The following is a 15916-nucleotide window of genomic DNA, read 5'->3' on the forward strand; positions in this document are numbered from 1 at the left end:
GAAGGATATAGAAACAGCCAGTTCGATGCCCCCTGAGAAGAGTGGGGTCTAAACCAAAAGTGGGGATCTCTAGCCTACAGCACCAGAGCCCAAAACGTACATGGAAAAAAGCCAGCTGCGAAAAGTGGCAGGGTTGCTTTCTGCCAGAGACAGGCAGCTAGAGGTGCAAAGAACTGTCTAAAGGGCCAACGCATAAATTTTTATTTGCAGCCACTTACCCTGGTCTCCAACAAAGGCAGGGGCAGAGTGGGCTAGAGACACCTGAGGAGAGACTGGGGAAGGAGGTTTTGGGGAGAAAACTGAGAGCATAGCCGGCAGGATCTCGGAGCTGACTCATCCCCCATGAGGCAGCACCCATCTTGGTCTGGCAGAGACAACGCCCTCTAAGCGGCACCAGTGTCAAAGTACCCAATAGCCCCACACCCAGGTGGGATTCGACCCTGCCCTTTGCTGTCTAAGCTGCCTGCTGAGTGCAGAGTGGCAGCCACAGATAGTAGATCCCTAGCTAAAGGGGGCGTACAGAGGTCTCGAGACACTTAAGGAGAGACTGGAGACAGAAGCTTTCGGGAGAGAACTGACAGAGTAGCTGGCGGTATCCCAGTGTGGACTCCTCCCCCAAATGGCTGCAGCTAGAGAGAACCCAATAACCTCGCCCCCAGGAGGGACTGCACCCCGCCCTGAGCTGTCTAAGGTGCCCTGCTGAGGGCAGAGTGAAAAGATTAACAGCTGAAGGAGAAAGTCACAAACAGTAGATTACCAGAAGTCTTGAACAGACTGCCTAAGGTCAGACAGGGACGACATCCAACATCATCAGAGGCAGATCCAGAAAGTAAAAACAGCAGTCTCCAACCATAGAAGTTCACACCACAAAGTCAGGAAATCAAGGCATTTCAACATAAGAATCAGAAGCAAAAAAAAAAAGAGCCGCACAAATAATGGGAAGACAAAGAATTATGCCCCACTCGAAAGGAAAGGAAGAATCCCCATAGTGAGAAATAAATGAAATAGAGGCAAGTAAACTATCAGATACTGAGTTCCAAACAATGGTTTTAAGGAAGCTCAATGAGCTCAGTGAGCTCAGAGAAAATTATGAAAAACTACAGGGAAAGTATGAGGAACTTACTGCAAACTATATCAGCATGAAAAAGGACATAAAAACCATCAGTAAGAGACAAGAGGAAATGAAGAATACAACTTCTGAATGGAAGAACGCAGTAGAAGGAATCAAAAGCAAGCTAGATGAAGCTGAGGATCAAATCAGCGAGCTGGAGGACAAGGTAGAAGAAAGCTCCCAGAAAGAGCAAGAAAATGAAGAAAGACTCAAAAAGAATGAAGAGGCATTGAGGGAAATGCAGGACAACCTGAAACGTAATAATATCCGGATAATAGGGATACCAGAAGGAGAAGAGGATGAAGAAGGGGTAGAGAACCTGTTTGAAAAAGTCATGATGGAAAACTTCCCTAATTGGAGGAGAGAGAAAGGCGCACAAGTCCAGGAAGCACAGAGGGTCCCATTCAAGAGGAACCCAATGAGGCCCACTCCAAGACACATTATCATTAAAATGGCAAGTATCAATGACAAACAGAGAATCCTAAAGGCAGCAAGAGAGAAAGAGGTAGTAACATATAAGGGCGCCCCGATACAGCTAGCATCTGACTTCTCAACAGAAACCCTGCAAGCCAGAAGGGAATGGCAAGAAATATTCCAAGTCATGAAAAGCAAAGGCCTGCAACCAAGACTGCTCTACCCAGCTAGGCTCTCCACTAAAATGGAAGGCTAAATAAGGAGTTCCCCAGAGACAAAAGAAGGCTGAAAGAATACACCTCCACGAAACCAGCAATGCAAAATATGCTAAAGGGACAGCTTTAAGATGAGGAAAATGTTTCTATGAATACCCAGTTCCTTTCAGAGTTGCCAATACTTGATATTACCAATATTTTTAATACTCCTTAATCTGATTGTGACAGTGATGTTATTTTACTTGTTCCTTTACTCTTTGTTGCAAATAAACCTGTTTTATTATATTTCTTGCATATTTCTATTTTTTTAAAAAAAGCTTTAAATGACTCTTTGGTATTTTTTATCCATTAATTGATTAAAGGTTTGTAGAGTTTTTTTACCCTAAAAAAACAAATAGACAAAAAAGAAAAAAACATATTAACCATGTTTTAAGTGTGTTGCAAATACTGTTCTATTCCTTGTCTTTTAACATTTTTATATGTATATTACTATATTGTTAAATATTTAATATGGTCATATTATAAATATTTACTTTATAGCTTCTGGGTTTGAATATTTTACTTCAAGTCATGAAAAATATTAGTTCTATTTTCTTCTAAAACTCTTTAGATTCTACATATTGGTTTTTAACTCACATGAATATTTCTTGTATAATGTGTTAAATAGGGTTCTACATTTGTTTTATTTCAAGTAATAGTGGTCCATGCACCTTGTTTGTTGAATAAGCCTTATTTTACCCATTGATTTGAAATATCATCTTAATCATATATTACATTGTCAGACAGATATATATGTTTGTCTCTAGAATGCTCATTATATTTCATTGGTCTACTTGATTATTCCTGTGCAGGTGTCATGTTGGTTTAATTGCTGAGACTTTGTAATTGTTTTAAATATTTTTAATAATTTTGGAATACTACGCAGCAGAAAGGAAAAAAAAACTACTAAACTTCATGACAGCATGGATGGAACTGGAGAGCATTATGCTAAGCGAAATAAGCCAGGAGGCGAAAGACAAATACCATATGATCTCACCTATAAGTGGAACCTAACCAACAATACAAAGATGCAAGGAAAATAAGACCAGCAACACTGAAAGGAAAAGAAATCAACAGAGACAAGAGGGAAGGAGGGAGGGGGGGGTGGGGAAAAGGAAGGGAAGGGGAAAGTCAAGGAACATATAGCAAGGACTCATGGACAAAACCAAAGGGGAAGAGCTGATGGAGGGAAGGAGGGAGGGGGCAAGGGAAAGTAGTGGGGGGTAGGCAGAGAGAAATGTATTTGAAAAAATAAATTAAAAAATATAATAAAAATTGTTTTAAAAAATTTATAATTAACTTCGACATTTAAAAATAAATAAAATCAATCTGCATTTAAGAAAGAAAGAAAGAAAGAGAGATGGAACTCCTACCTTTTGCGACAACATGAATGGAAGTGGAGAATATTAAGCTAAGTGAAATAAGCCAGTTGGTTAAAGACAAATACCATATGATCTCACCTGTAAGTGGACTCTATTCAACAAAATAAACTAACCAACTAAATAAACCACAGGCACAGAGACATGGAGCAAACTGAAAGTGACCAGAGGGGAGGGAGAAAGAAGACAATGGTGGAAAGAAGGAGAAGGAAGTAGACAAAGAACATGTATGAATGACCTATGGACATGGACAACAGAGTGGGAATTAACTGTGGGAGTGGGGGGTGGGGGTGGGATGGGTGGAGGAGGGTAAAGGGGTAAAAACTGAGACAACTGTAATAGAATAAACATGATTTATAAATTAAAAAATAAAATTAAAGAAGAAAATAAAATAAAATAATAAAACTAAAAAAAAACAGAATTTGAGGGGAGAGTGCAGCTTATATTACTGGGGATAAGTCTGGACTATCTTGATGAACAGAATATATAAATGAGAATGTTGTCAAAATACTGACTTCTCAGTATCTAGTAAGTCCTGAGAAATAATGTTCATAAAAATATAAACATGTGTAACCAAGGGTAAATGGCATATTGTATATGTGGATAGTAGGTTAGATCTTATTTTAAATTGTCTTTCTGTTGTCTGTTTTCCAGATATGGATCAACTCATAAACAACTTGGAGGTCCAGCTTAATTCAGAAGGTGGCTCCATGCATGTATTCAAACAGGTCAGTTATCAGGGAAAAGAGATGCTAATATTGTGCCATAATAGTGTTGAGTACCTCGTAATCATTATCAAGCTGAAGATCATTTTTCTTTCTAACAGCATGTTGAGGACTGAGGAGAGGTGAAGAAAAGATTTCCAAAAAGTACAAGATTCCTCGGATTTCAGATTCAAATAGTAGATCTGGTCTAAAAAGAAACAACCTCTGGGATCAAGTCAATAGGAGCAAGATGAAACACTTGGTATAGAACAGCAACTATTTATCTAGCACTATTTCATATTTCAGGCACTCTGAAGATTAAATGCATTGTCTTATTAATCTTCACAATAACTCTGATAGTGTGTTTGTCAGGATTCTTAGAGAGGCAGAACCAATATACTGTGTATGTTTCAATATTTCCCTCTCTTGATAAATAGATAAAGAGCTATAGATATATATCTGTATATTTAAAACAGAATTATATCTATATATTTATCATCTATCATCTACCTATCTATCATCATCATCATCTATCATCTATCATCACATATTTATCTAATGGGAGACAGATTTTAAGGAACTGGCTCACATGATTGTAGAATCCTGGTGAATCCAAAATCTAATGGGTAGGGCCTGACTGGTGTGACTCAGTGGGTTGGGTGTCCTCCTGCAAACCAAAAAAAATTGTCCTTCTAATTCCTGATCAGAGCACATGCCTGGGTTGTGGGCCAGGTTCCCAGTTGGGGGCATGTGAGTAGCAACCAATTGATGTTTCTCTTGTACATTGATGTTTTTCTCCCTCTCTTCCTCCCTCCCTTCCCCTCTCTCTAAAAATAAGTAAGTAAAATCTTTTTAAAAATCTAATGGGTAGGCTGAACTACCAAAGCAAAGTTGCAGTTTGAGTTCACAGGCAATCTGCTGGAAGAATTCTTTCTTGCTTAAAGGAGGTCAGTCTTTATTTATTAAGGCCTTCAAATGATTGGTTGAAGCCAACACATATTATGAAGGGTGATCTGCTTTACTCAAAGTCTGATGCTTTAAATATTAATGTTACCCTCCAAAATAGTTTCACTGAAACACTCAGAATAATATTTGACCAAATATTTTGGCACTGTGGTCCAGGCAAGTTGACATATAAAATTAACCATCACAGATGGGTATTCTTTTTTGGGAGGGGTACAGTGAACTTTATTGATAGTGCATGACAAGGTAGGGCTCCCTAGGCCCCCTCCCCACTCTTCAGGGGGTCTAGGATGGAAACTGGAGGTCAGGAGATTCTCAGTGTGTTGGGGGTCGATTTGGAGCAAGGACTCCCTAGCAGTTGAAGGTCTCTCTTGCTATCACTGGGGCCAATGGTCCTGGGGGTTCTTATTCCTTGGAGGCCATGTGGACCATAAAGTCCACCTCCCTGTTGCTGTAGTCAAATTCCTTGTCATACAAGGAAATGATCTTGACAAAATGGTCATTGAGGGCAAAGTCAGCCCTGGCATCAAAGGTAGAGGAGAGGGTGTCACTGTTGCAGGAGACAACCTGGTCCTCAGTACAGCCCAGGATGCCCTTGAGGGGACCCTCTGTTGCCTGCTTCACTACCTTCTCTTTTTTATAGATTATATTTATAGAGAGGGGAAGGGAGGGAGAAAGAGGAGAGAAACATCAGTGTGTGGTTGCACCTTGCGTGCCCCCTACCGGGGACCCGGCCTGTAATCCAGGCATGTGCCTTGCACTGGGAATCGAACTGGTGACCCTTTGATTCAAAGGCCAGCACTCAATCCACTGAGCCACACCAGCCAGGGCTCACTACCTTCTTGATATCATCATATTTGGCAGCTTTCTCCAGGTGACAGGTCAGATCCACATCCAACACACTGAGGGTGGGGACATGGGAGGCCATGCCAGTGAGCTTCCCATTCAGCTCAGGGATGACCTCGCTCACAGCCATGGCAGCACTAGTAGAAGGTGGGAAGGTGTTCTGGGCAGCCCCTTGGCCACCATGCCACAGCTTCCTAGAGGGGACATCCACAGTTTTCTGGGTTGCAGTGATTACATGCACTGTGGTCATGAGTCCCTCTATGATACCAAAGGTGTCATGGATGACCTTGGCCAGGGGTGCCAAGCAGTGGGTATCACAGGAAGCATTGCTGACAATCTTCAGGGAGTTTGTCATACTTGCCATGGTTCACACCCATCACAAACACAGGGGAATCCACAGAAGGGGCAGTGATGATGACCCTCTTGGCTCCACCTTTCAAGTGAGCCCCAGCCTTCTCCATGGTAGTGAAGACACCAGTGGACTCCACAACATATTCAGCACCAGCATCACCACATTTGATATCGGTGGGATCTTACTCCTGGAAGATAGAGATGGACTTTCCATGGATGACAAACTTCCTCTTTTCAGCCTTGACTGTGCCTTTGAATTTGCCATGAGTAGAATCATACTGGAACATGTAGACCATGTAGTTGAGGTCAGTGAAAGGATCACTGATGGCGACAACATCCAGTTTGCCAGAGTAAAAAGCAGCCCTGGTGACCGCACACCCAGTGGCCAAATATGTTTACTCCAACCTTCACCATCGTGTTTCAGGGTTGAGGGTGGCACCGTGCAGGAAGATGTGGCTGTCTGTTAAACAGGAGAAACAGAGAGCCACAGATAGGTATTCTTAATGTTCCAATTTTACAGATAAGAAAATTGTGAACTTGGACACTCCCAGCACAATGATTCAAAACGGATTATATTTTCTACAGCCAAGTGCTCTGTGTTAGATGAAGTCCCATTTTGCTCAGGGTTGAGTTCTAAAGTCATTGCATAAGTAAAACCCAGATACAGTAAAAAATACCCTTGAAAATCTCTTAAATCCTTATAAAATTAAGTATATAGTTTTGTATATCCAATACAGATTCTTTTTTTATTTTTAAGTCACCAGATAAAGTATCTGGCTTACATTAGGAGCCATATTTTACCAAAAAATGTTTTTAATCATTAAATATTTTGCCCTTGATGTACAATTGAATTTGTTCAAGTTGCATGTGCACATGATAAGATGCCTTTGTACTGTTTTAATGAAATTAAACCCAATTTAATGTCTTGTTTTCCCTATTTGTGGCTGCTACCATTTAGGGACTATTAGCACATCAAACTTGCTAATTGTTGCAACATATCTGCTGTTTGCTTGTTCCGAGTCATAGTTAATACTAAAAGGAGGCTGAGTGTAAGTGTTAGATAAAAATCTATTGGACATGTAATTTAAAAATACTGAGTGAAATGTTGTCAAGCATGCATAGCTACTTTGTTTTCAAATCTCTGTACACCTATGTACAGTTCCAAAAATGTTTTTCGATGTGTGGTTTACATTTACTAAAGTTCCAGAATTTGAAACACTTTGAAATTGGTTCAACGTGTAGAAATTCTGGATAGTAGATGATATAAGCAATTGTATTTTGTTTCTTGCCATTTCCAAGATACCTTGGTTTTAGTAAAGCAAAGTTGCTTGTGGTATATGGTCACAGAACACTGGCCATTCCCCAGGATACAAAGACCCAGAGCTTGTATTCTGTAACAATACAATGCTGGCAACATTCTAGTGGCCAAAAGCCTCCTGGTTTGGTTCATTATATGACTGGTTTATGTCGTGAGGTTAGCTTGGTAGGTGGCTCTCTAGCTTAGTACCCACATGCTGCTTCCCCTTCTTTGATTTCTTACATCACCATACCATACATAGAACGAATGAGCACTTGGTTGTCATCTACCCTTTGTTCCTAGTTTCTAAAAGTACAATTTCTTGGACCAAGTGTATGAGCAGCTTTAGGGTTCATGTTGTACAGTATGTGTCTTCCCCCTTCCAATTTATTATTCTTAATATATATTTTGATATATATTCTTACATTCTCATTCTCTCTCTTCCTCTCTCTCTTTCATTCTTTACTTTGGAAAGTAATTTGCACCAAGAAACTTCACCCCTAAATAATTCAGTTTGCTTCACCTACAGCCAATGATTTTCTCCTACATCAGCACTATTACAACCAAGAACATTAACAATATCTCTATAATAGTAAATACTTGGGTCATACATTTCTAAAAGGTTCTTACTGACACTTTCCCATGCCTGACACATGCTTCAACCAGTCTAATTTACCAAATCCCACACTTTCCTCAGAGCCCAAGTTCCAATTCCATTTCTTTCATAAAATTTTCACTGATAGCCCCAATTCTCACTAATCTCTAGTACAATTGGGCTCCTGTAATGCTTGATTATCTGTATCAGTCATTCATGTCGTTCTGCTTATTATGTGTTCTCTAATTGTCAACTGTTTCATGTAAATATCTCTTGTTTTCACACAGTGATATTCTGTATTTCCCAAACTGTAGTTAGGTATCACTTTCACAATTTTTGCCATATCCTTATCATCAGTATTAGTTAAATATTTTTTTCTTTTTTTTTAACTTAATTTTTTTTAAATTTATTTACTTTTAAAATACATTTGTCTCTGCCTCCCCCCCACCTCTTTCCCTTGCCCCCTCCCACCTTCCCTCCCTCAGCTCTTCCCCTTTGGTTTTGTCCATGAGTCCTTGCTATATGTCCCTTGACTTTCCCCTTCCCTTCCCTTTCCCTGCCCCCCCTTCCCTCTTGTCTCTGTTGATTTCTTTTCCTTTCAGTGTTGCTGGTCATATTTTCCTTGCATCTTTGCATTGTTGGTTAGGTTCCGCTTATAGGTGAGATCATATGGTATTTGTCTTTCGCCTCCTGGCTTATTTCGCTTAGCATGATGCTCTCCAGTTCCATCCATGCTGTCGCAAAGTTTAGTACTTCTTTTTTTCTTTCTGCTGCGTAGTATTTTATTGTGTATATGTACCATAATTTTTTGATCCAATCATCTACTGATGGGCATTTAGGTTGCTTCCAAGACTTGGCTATTGTAAATTGTGCTGCTATGAACATTGGGGTGCATAGGTTCTTTTGTATTGGCGTTTTGGTGTTCTCAGGGTATAGTCCCAGCAGGAGAATCGCTGGATCAAAAGGCAGTTCCATTTTCAGCTTTCTGAGGAAATTCCACACTGCTTTCCAGAGTGGCTGCACCAGTCTGCATTCCCACCAACAGTGTACTAGGGTTCCCTTTTCTCCACAGCCTCGCCAGCACCTGTTGTTTGTGGATCTGTTTATGATGGCCATTCTGACGGGTGTGAGGTGGTACCTCATGGTGGTTTTGATCTGCATTTGTCTGATGGCTAGTGATGCTGAGCATCCTTTCAAATGCCTCTGGGCCCTCTGTATCTCCTCCTTGGAAAAGCATCTGCCCAGGTCCTTTGCCCATTTTTTGATTGGATCATTTGTCTTCTTGGAGTAGAGTCGAGTGAGTTCTTTATATATCTTGGAGATCAAACCTCTATCTGATGTATCATTAGCAAATATATTTTCCCATACGGTTCGCTCCCTTTTCATTGTGCTGATGTTTTATTTAGCCATGCAGAAGCTTCTTATTTTGATGTGGTCCCACTTGTTTATTCTTTCCTTTATGTCCCTTGCTTTAGGAGACATATCAGTGAAAAAATTGCTGCGTAGGATATCTGAGAGTTTCCTGCCAACGTTCTCCTCGAGGACTTTGATGGTGTTGCGACTTATATTTAAGTCTTTTATCCATCTTGAGTTTATTTTTGTGTATGGTGTCAGCTGATGATGCAATTTCAATTTTTTGCATGTAGCCGTCCAGCTCTCCCAACACCATTTGTTGAAGAGGCTGTTATTGCTCCATTTTATGCTTCTGCCGCCTTTGTCGAATATTAGATGTGCATAGAGACCTGGGCTTCTTTCTGGGCTTTCTATTCTGTTCCACTGGTCTATGGGTCTGTTCTTGTGCCAGTACCAGATTGTTTTGAGTATGGTGGCTTTGTAGTAGAGTTTGATGTCCGGTATTGTGATCCCTCCTACTTTGTGTTTCTTTCTCAAAATTGCTGCGGCTATTCGGGGTCGTTTATGGTTCCATATAAATTTTTGAAATGTCTGTTCTATTTCTGTGAAATGCGTCATTGGTATCTTAATAGGGATTGCGTTGAATCTATAAATTGCTTTGGGTAGTATGGACATTTTGAGCATATTAATTCTTCCAATCGATGAGCACGGTATATGCTTCCATTTATTTGTGTCTTCCTTAATTTCTTTTTTCAATGTTGTATAGTTTTCTGCATACAGGTCTTTTGTGTCTTTGGTTAAATTTATCCCTAGATACTTTATCTTTTTTCGTGCTATATCGAATGGTATATTTTTTTCTGATTTCTTCTTCTTCTATTGCATTGCTGGTGTACAAAAACGCCTTTGATTTCTGAATGTTGACTTTGTATCCTGCTGTTTTGCCAAATTCACTTATTAGGTTGAGGAGTTTTTTGGTAGAGTCTACAGGGTTCTCTATGTACACTATCATGTCATCTGCAAACAATGATAGTTTTACTTCCTCCTTTCCCATTTGGATGCCTTTTATCTCTTTCTCTTATCTGACCGCTGTGGCTAGGACTTCCAATACGATGTTGAAAAGAAGCGGTGAGAGCGGACATCCTTGTCGTGTTCCCGATCTTAGTGGGAAAGCTTTCAGTTTTTGCTCGTTGAGTATGATATTAGCTGTAGGTTTTTAATATATGGCCTTTATTACGTTGAGGAATGCCCCATTTATTCCCATTTTGCTGAGTGTTTTGATCATAAATGGGTGCTGTACCTTATCAAATGCTTTTTCTGCATCTATTGAGATGATCATGTGGTTTTTGTCTTTTCTTTTGTTTATGTGCTGTATCACGTTTACTGATTTGCGTATATTGAACCATGCTTGCATCCCTGGGATGAATCCCACTTGATCGTGGTGGATAATCTTTTGAATGTATTGCTGGATGCGGTTTGCCAATATTTTGTTGAGGATTTTAGCATCTATGTTAATCAGCGAAATTGGCCTGTAGTTTTCTTTCTTTGTAGGGTCTTTATCGGGTTTTGGGATCAGGGTGATGCTGGCCTCATTGAAGGAGTCTGGGAGTCTTCCCTGCTCTCGGATTTTTTGGAATAGTCTGAGAAGGACAGGGGTTAGCTCTTCCTTAAATGTTTTGTAAAATTCTCCTGGGAAACCATCTGGCCCTGGGCTTTTGTGTGCTGGGAGTTTCTTGATGACTGCTTCAAGTTCCCCAGCTGTTATCGGTCTGTTCAAGCTTTCTGTTTCTTCCTCCTTCAGTGTTGAAAGATTATACTTTTCTAAAAATTTGTCCATTTCATCAAGATTCTCAAATTTCTTGGCATATAATTGTTCATAATACTTTCTGATGATCATTTGTATTTCTGTGGTATCAGTTGTGATTTCTCCTCTTTCATTTCTGATATTATTAATTTGGGTCCTCTCCCTTTTTGTCTTGATGAGTCTGCTTAATGGCTTGTCAATTTTATTAATCTTTTCAAAGAACCAGCTTCTGGATTGGTTCATCCTCTGAATTGTTCTTTTTGACTGTATGTCATTCAGTTCTGCTCTAATCTTGACTATTTCCTTCCTTCTACTTGCTCTGGGATTTATTTGTTGTTGTTTCTCCAGTTCTTGAAGTTGTAGTGTTAGGTCTTTTATTTGAAATGTTTCTATCTTTTTTAGGTAAGCCTGTATTGCTATGAACTTCCCTCTCAGGACCGCCTTTGCTGTGTCCCATAGGTTTTGGACACTTCTCTGTTCATTTTCATTTGTTTCCAGAAATTTTTTGATTTCTTCTCTTATCTCATTATTGACCGATTCATTGTTTAATAGTGTACTGTTCAGTCTCCATGAGTTTGCAAGTTTTTGAAGTTTCTCTTTGAGGTTGATTTCGAGTTTCAAGGCCTTGTGGTCTGAGAAAAAGTTTGGTATTATTTCAATTTTCCTGAATTTGCTGAGGCTTGCTTTGTGTCCTATCATGTGGTCTATTTTGAAAAACTGCCATGAGCATTAGAAAAGAATGTGTATTTTTCTTCTTTGGGATGTAAGGTTCTATATATGTCAGTTAAGTCTCTTTGATTCAGTGTGTCATTCAGCGCCACGATATGTTTATTAATGTTTTGTTTGGAAGATCTGTCCATTTTTGACAGTGGGGTGTTGAAATCCCCTACTATCAGTGTGTTGCTGTCTATATCTTTTTTGAAGTCATCCAACAATTTCCTTATAAACTTGGGGGCTCCTATATTGGGAGCATATAAGTTTACAATGTTGATGTCTTCTTGATAGATTCTTCCTTTCAGTATGATAAAGTGCCCCTCTGGGTCTCTCTTTATGGCCTTTGCTTTGAAATCTACTTTGTCTGATACAAGTATGGCAACGCCAGCCTTTTTCTCATGTCCATTTGCTTGGAATATTATTTTCCATCCTTTTACTTTTAACCTGTGTAGATCTTTTGCTCTGAGGTGGGTCTCTTGTAGGCAGCATATGTGTGGGTCATGTTTTCTTATCCATTCAGCTACCCTGTGTCTTTTGATTGGGGCATTTAGTCTGTTCACATTGAGAGATATTACTGATAGAAACTTACTCATCTTTTCTCTTTGTACTTGTGTTCCTCTCTGTCTCATTCTTTTCCTTCATCTGCTTAAACCAGTCCCCTTAGCATATCTTGGAGTGCTGGTTTGGTAGAGATGTATTCTTTTAGCTTTCTTTTGTCTGGGAAACTCCGTATTTCTCCTTCTATTTTAATGGTGAGCCTAGCTGGGTAGAGCAGCCTTGGCTGTAGGCCCTTGCTTTTCATGGCTTGGAATATTTGTTGCCATTCCCTTCTGGCTTGTAGTGTTTCTGTTGAGAAGTCAGCTCCTAGGCGTATCGGGGCCCCCTTGTATGTTACTTTCTCCTTCTCCCTTGCTGCCTTGAGGATTCTCTCTTTGTCTTTGACATTTGCCATTTTAATGATGATGTGTCTTGGAGTGGACCTCCTTGGGTCCCTCTTGAGTGGGGTCCTCTGTGCCTCCTGGATCCACGAGAGCCTTTCTCTCCTCAAATTAGGGATATTTTCCATCATTACTGTTTCAAGGAGGTTCTCTATTCCTTGCTCCTCTTCTTCTCCTTCTGGTATCCCAATTATACGGATATTATTGCGTTTCAGGTTGTCCTGCATTTCCCTAAATGCATCTTCATTCTTTTTGAGCCGTTTTTCCATTTCTTGTTCTTTCTGGGAGCTTCTTTCTACCTTATCCTCCATCTCACTGATTCGATCCTCAGCTTCATCCAGCCTGCTTTGGATTCCTTCTACTGTGTTCTTCAAATCAGAAATGGTATTCTTCATATCCTCTTGTGTCTTCTTGATAGTTTCTATGTCCTTTTCCAGGCTGATATAGTTTGCTGTAAGATCCTGATAGTTTCTCTGCAGTTTCTCATAGTTCTCTTTGAGCTGGCTGAGCTCATTCAGCTTCCTTAGAACCATTGTTTTGAATTCCATATCTGATAGTTCCCTTGCCTCTATTTCATTGAGCTCTCTCTGTGGGGAGTCCCCTTTTACACTCATTTGGTGGGAACTTCTTTTTCTTCCCATTTTTGTGAGAGTCTGTTAAGTATTTTTTCCCTTTACTTTTCTTTCTGGGCTTGCCTCTGATGATGTCAGTTGTTGACCGTATAGGGCCTTGGGTTGTTTGTTTGAGTCTTTCAGGAGTCTAATGCCTGTGTCTGACTCCTGCTTGGAGCAGCTCTGTGACCCCTTCGGTCAGAGCTGAGCTATTTTTTGGGATCTCTCTGGCGCTCTCACACGGGCTCCTTGAGCGCGTTCCCAGCGCGGCAGGGTCCCCCGCCTGCCTGGGCTCGCATGTGCTTGCCCCAGACCAGGGGGCTTATTCGCAACCTCCCGTACTCATCTGGCCTCCCTGGCACAGGAGCTTCGCGGCACTGGTCTGTTTAGGGTCTTCTATTGTGTGTTTTCCCCGCTTTTGGCTCTTTGGGTGAGTTGCTTGCCCTCGCCAAATGGGCACTACGGAAATGGGAGGAAATCAGCTGTAGGACTCTCCGGTTAATCCTCTTTCTGGTCTCTCCTCCAGGGACTCTGGGCAGCTCTACTTATTTTGTGGGCCGCTCCGCAATCGTGGCGGGTAGGTCAATTTATGCCTGCCCTTGCCCCTATGTGCACTCCCTCGCAGGCCGTATGGGTGCCAGTCTGTGAGAGGTCTTGCCGGCAGGTGCAAGCGTTCACCAGCCCGTGTGGGTCACACACACGCTCGCCAACCCTCGCCGGTCACTCAGCTCAAGTGTGCGCGGCTGCTCCGGGTGCTTTGGGGTGTCTATGTTTGCTTTTCAGCTTTTGGCTCTTTGGGGGTGTGGCCTCTTCCCGCGCAATGGAGACTACGGCCAGGAGAGGGAGTCGGGACTATCCGGTTCCTCCTCCCGTTCTTTCCCCAATGCCTCCGTTTTTAGTCTCCCCTCAGGGGCCTGTGGGCAGTTCTGTGACCCCTTCGGCCAGGGATCCAACCCCTGTGTGGACTGCGTTTCAATCGCAGGCAGTCTGGTTCATGTGCACCCTGCTTCTGCCTTTTTGGGGTCGCGCCTTTCCAGCCCACAATGGAGACTACCGAACAGGGAGGGAGTCGGGACTCCCCGGTTCCTCCTCCCGTTCTTTCCCCAACGCCTCTGTCTCCAGTCTCTCCTCAAGGCTCTCCCAGCCAGTCTGCACTCAGCCCCGTAGCTCACACACGTACAAGCTGTGTGCTGAGTGCACAAAAGGCAGGTTAATTGATTCCCTTATGCCTGAGCGAGATGGTAGCTGCAGAGTTGGAAATGCGTTATCACCCAGGCTCTACTGGCCGCCAAGTCAGTTCTCTTCACAAAGTTTTCCTCACCAGTCTTTTCCCAGGCACCAGCCCACCCTGCTGCTGCCTCTACCCAGCGATCAAGGAGGGTGGCTGCTGCTGCAACTTTTGCGTTTGCCCTTTAAATGTCTTTTTGCATCCCCAGCCACCTGTCTCTGGCAGAGAGCACCCCTAAGCTTTTTGGGGTTGCGTTTTGTCTGTATTTTCTCGGCTTTAGCTGCTGTAGTTTAGGGGTTCCTGTTTATGATTCAGACCCCGTTCTTCTCGGGGGCACGCTAGCTGGCTGTTTCAATGTCCCTCTGGTGCCAGTGCCCGTGCGCACCCAGCCCACCCTCTCGAGCCTCCACTGCAGTTCTCACCCATTGGGATGTGTGAGAGTAGAATCCACTGTCGGCGGCACCAAGGCTCCTCTCCCACTATCGCTCCACTGCTTTCCAGGTGATTACTCCATTATTTAGTTGCAATTCCAGTTTGGTTTTGGGAGGAGGTCAGCGTGACTCCCTTTCACTCCTCCGCCATCTTTCCAATCTCTAGTTAAATATTTTTTAAAAATTAGCTCACATAAAAATAAAAAATACTTACATTATTTTGTCTTAAGCAATCAGAATTAGAGTTTGATGTTCGGTATTATTTTCCTAAGTCTACCACAACAAATTACCACAAATTAAGTAGTGTAAAACAACTGAAATCTATTATCTTACAGTTCTAGAGGAGAAGTCCAAAATCAAGGTGTTGTCAATGCCATAAACTCTCTTGAAGCTCTATGGATGAATCTGTTCCTTGCCTCTTCCAGCTTTTGGTGGATGAGGTTGTTCTTTGACTTGTGGCATCAGAACTCCAATATCTGCCTGTGTCTTGACATCACATTTTTCTCTGTGTCTCTGAGTGTTCGTCCTCTGTGTGCCTCTTTTAAGGACACTTGTCATTGAATTTAGGGCCCACCCCAAAAAATCTAGGATGATCTCCTCAAGATTCTTAGCTTAATTATATCTACAAATAAGGTAACATTTATGGGTTCTGAGGATTAGGACATGGACATATCTTTTGGGGGAACACCATTTGGCCCTTACAATGTGTTATATATGTATTTTTTCTAATATACTATAAATAAATGTTAGGTCTGTCCATAAAAATTGCAACCATTGTTAATATAATGAGAATGGTTTGTGTGACATTGATGTAACCTGGCAACCAAGGAAAGTAGACTGTAGTGCACATGTGTGAACAATGACAGCTCCACTGTACTAGTGGTAGATGCCATTGAGTGAGCATGTGTACTGTGTGACCATGGCAT

At 41.6% G+C, this 15916-nt stretch overlaps 1 protein-coding gene across 1 annotated transcript in view; it reads left to right on the forward strand.

Moving 5' to 3' along the window:
- Positions 1 to 15916, forward strand: part of KLF8 (KLF transcription factor 8) — a 182175-nt gene that overhangs the window by 128505 nt on the left and 37754 nt on the right. The window contains exon 2 of the mRNA XM_054565748.1: positions 3813 to 3886. Coding sequence (XP_054421723.1) covers positions 3815 to 3886 — 72 coding nt within the window. The 5' untranslated portion in view covers positions 3813 to 3814. The remainder of the gene's footprint in view (positions 1 to 3812; positions 3887 to 15916) is intronic.

Source organism: Pteronotus mesoamericanus, unplaced genomic scaffold, assembly GCF_021234165.1.
Source record: "Pteronotus mesoamericanus isolate MK-2021 breed Mesoamerican mustached bat unplaced genomic scaffold, CSHL_Meso_final contig_166, whole genome shotgun sequence".
Taxonomy (NCBI): Eukaryota; Metazoa; Chordata; class Mammalia; order Chiroptera; family Mormoopidae; genus Pteronotus; species Pteronotus mesoamericanus.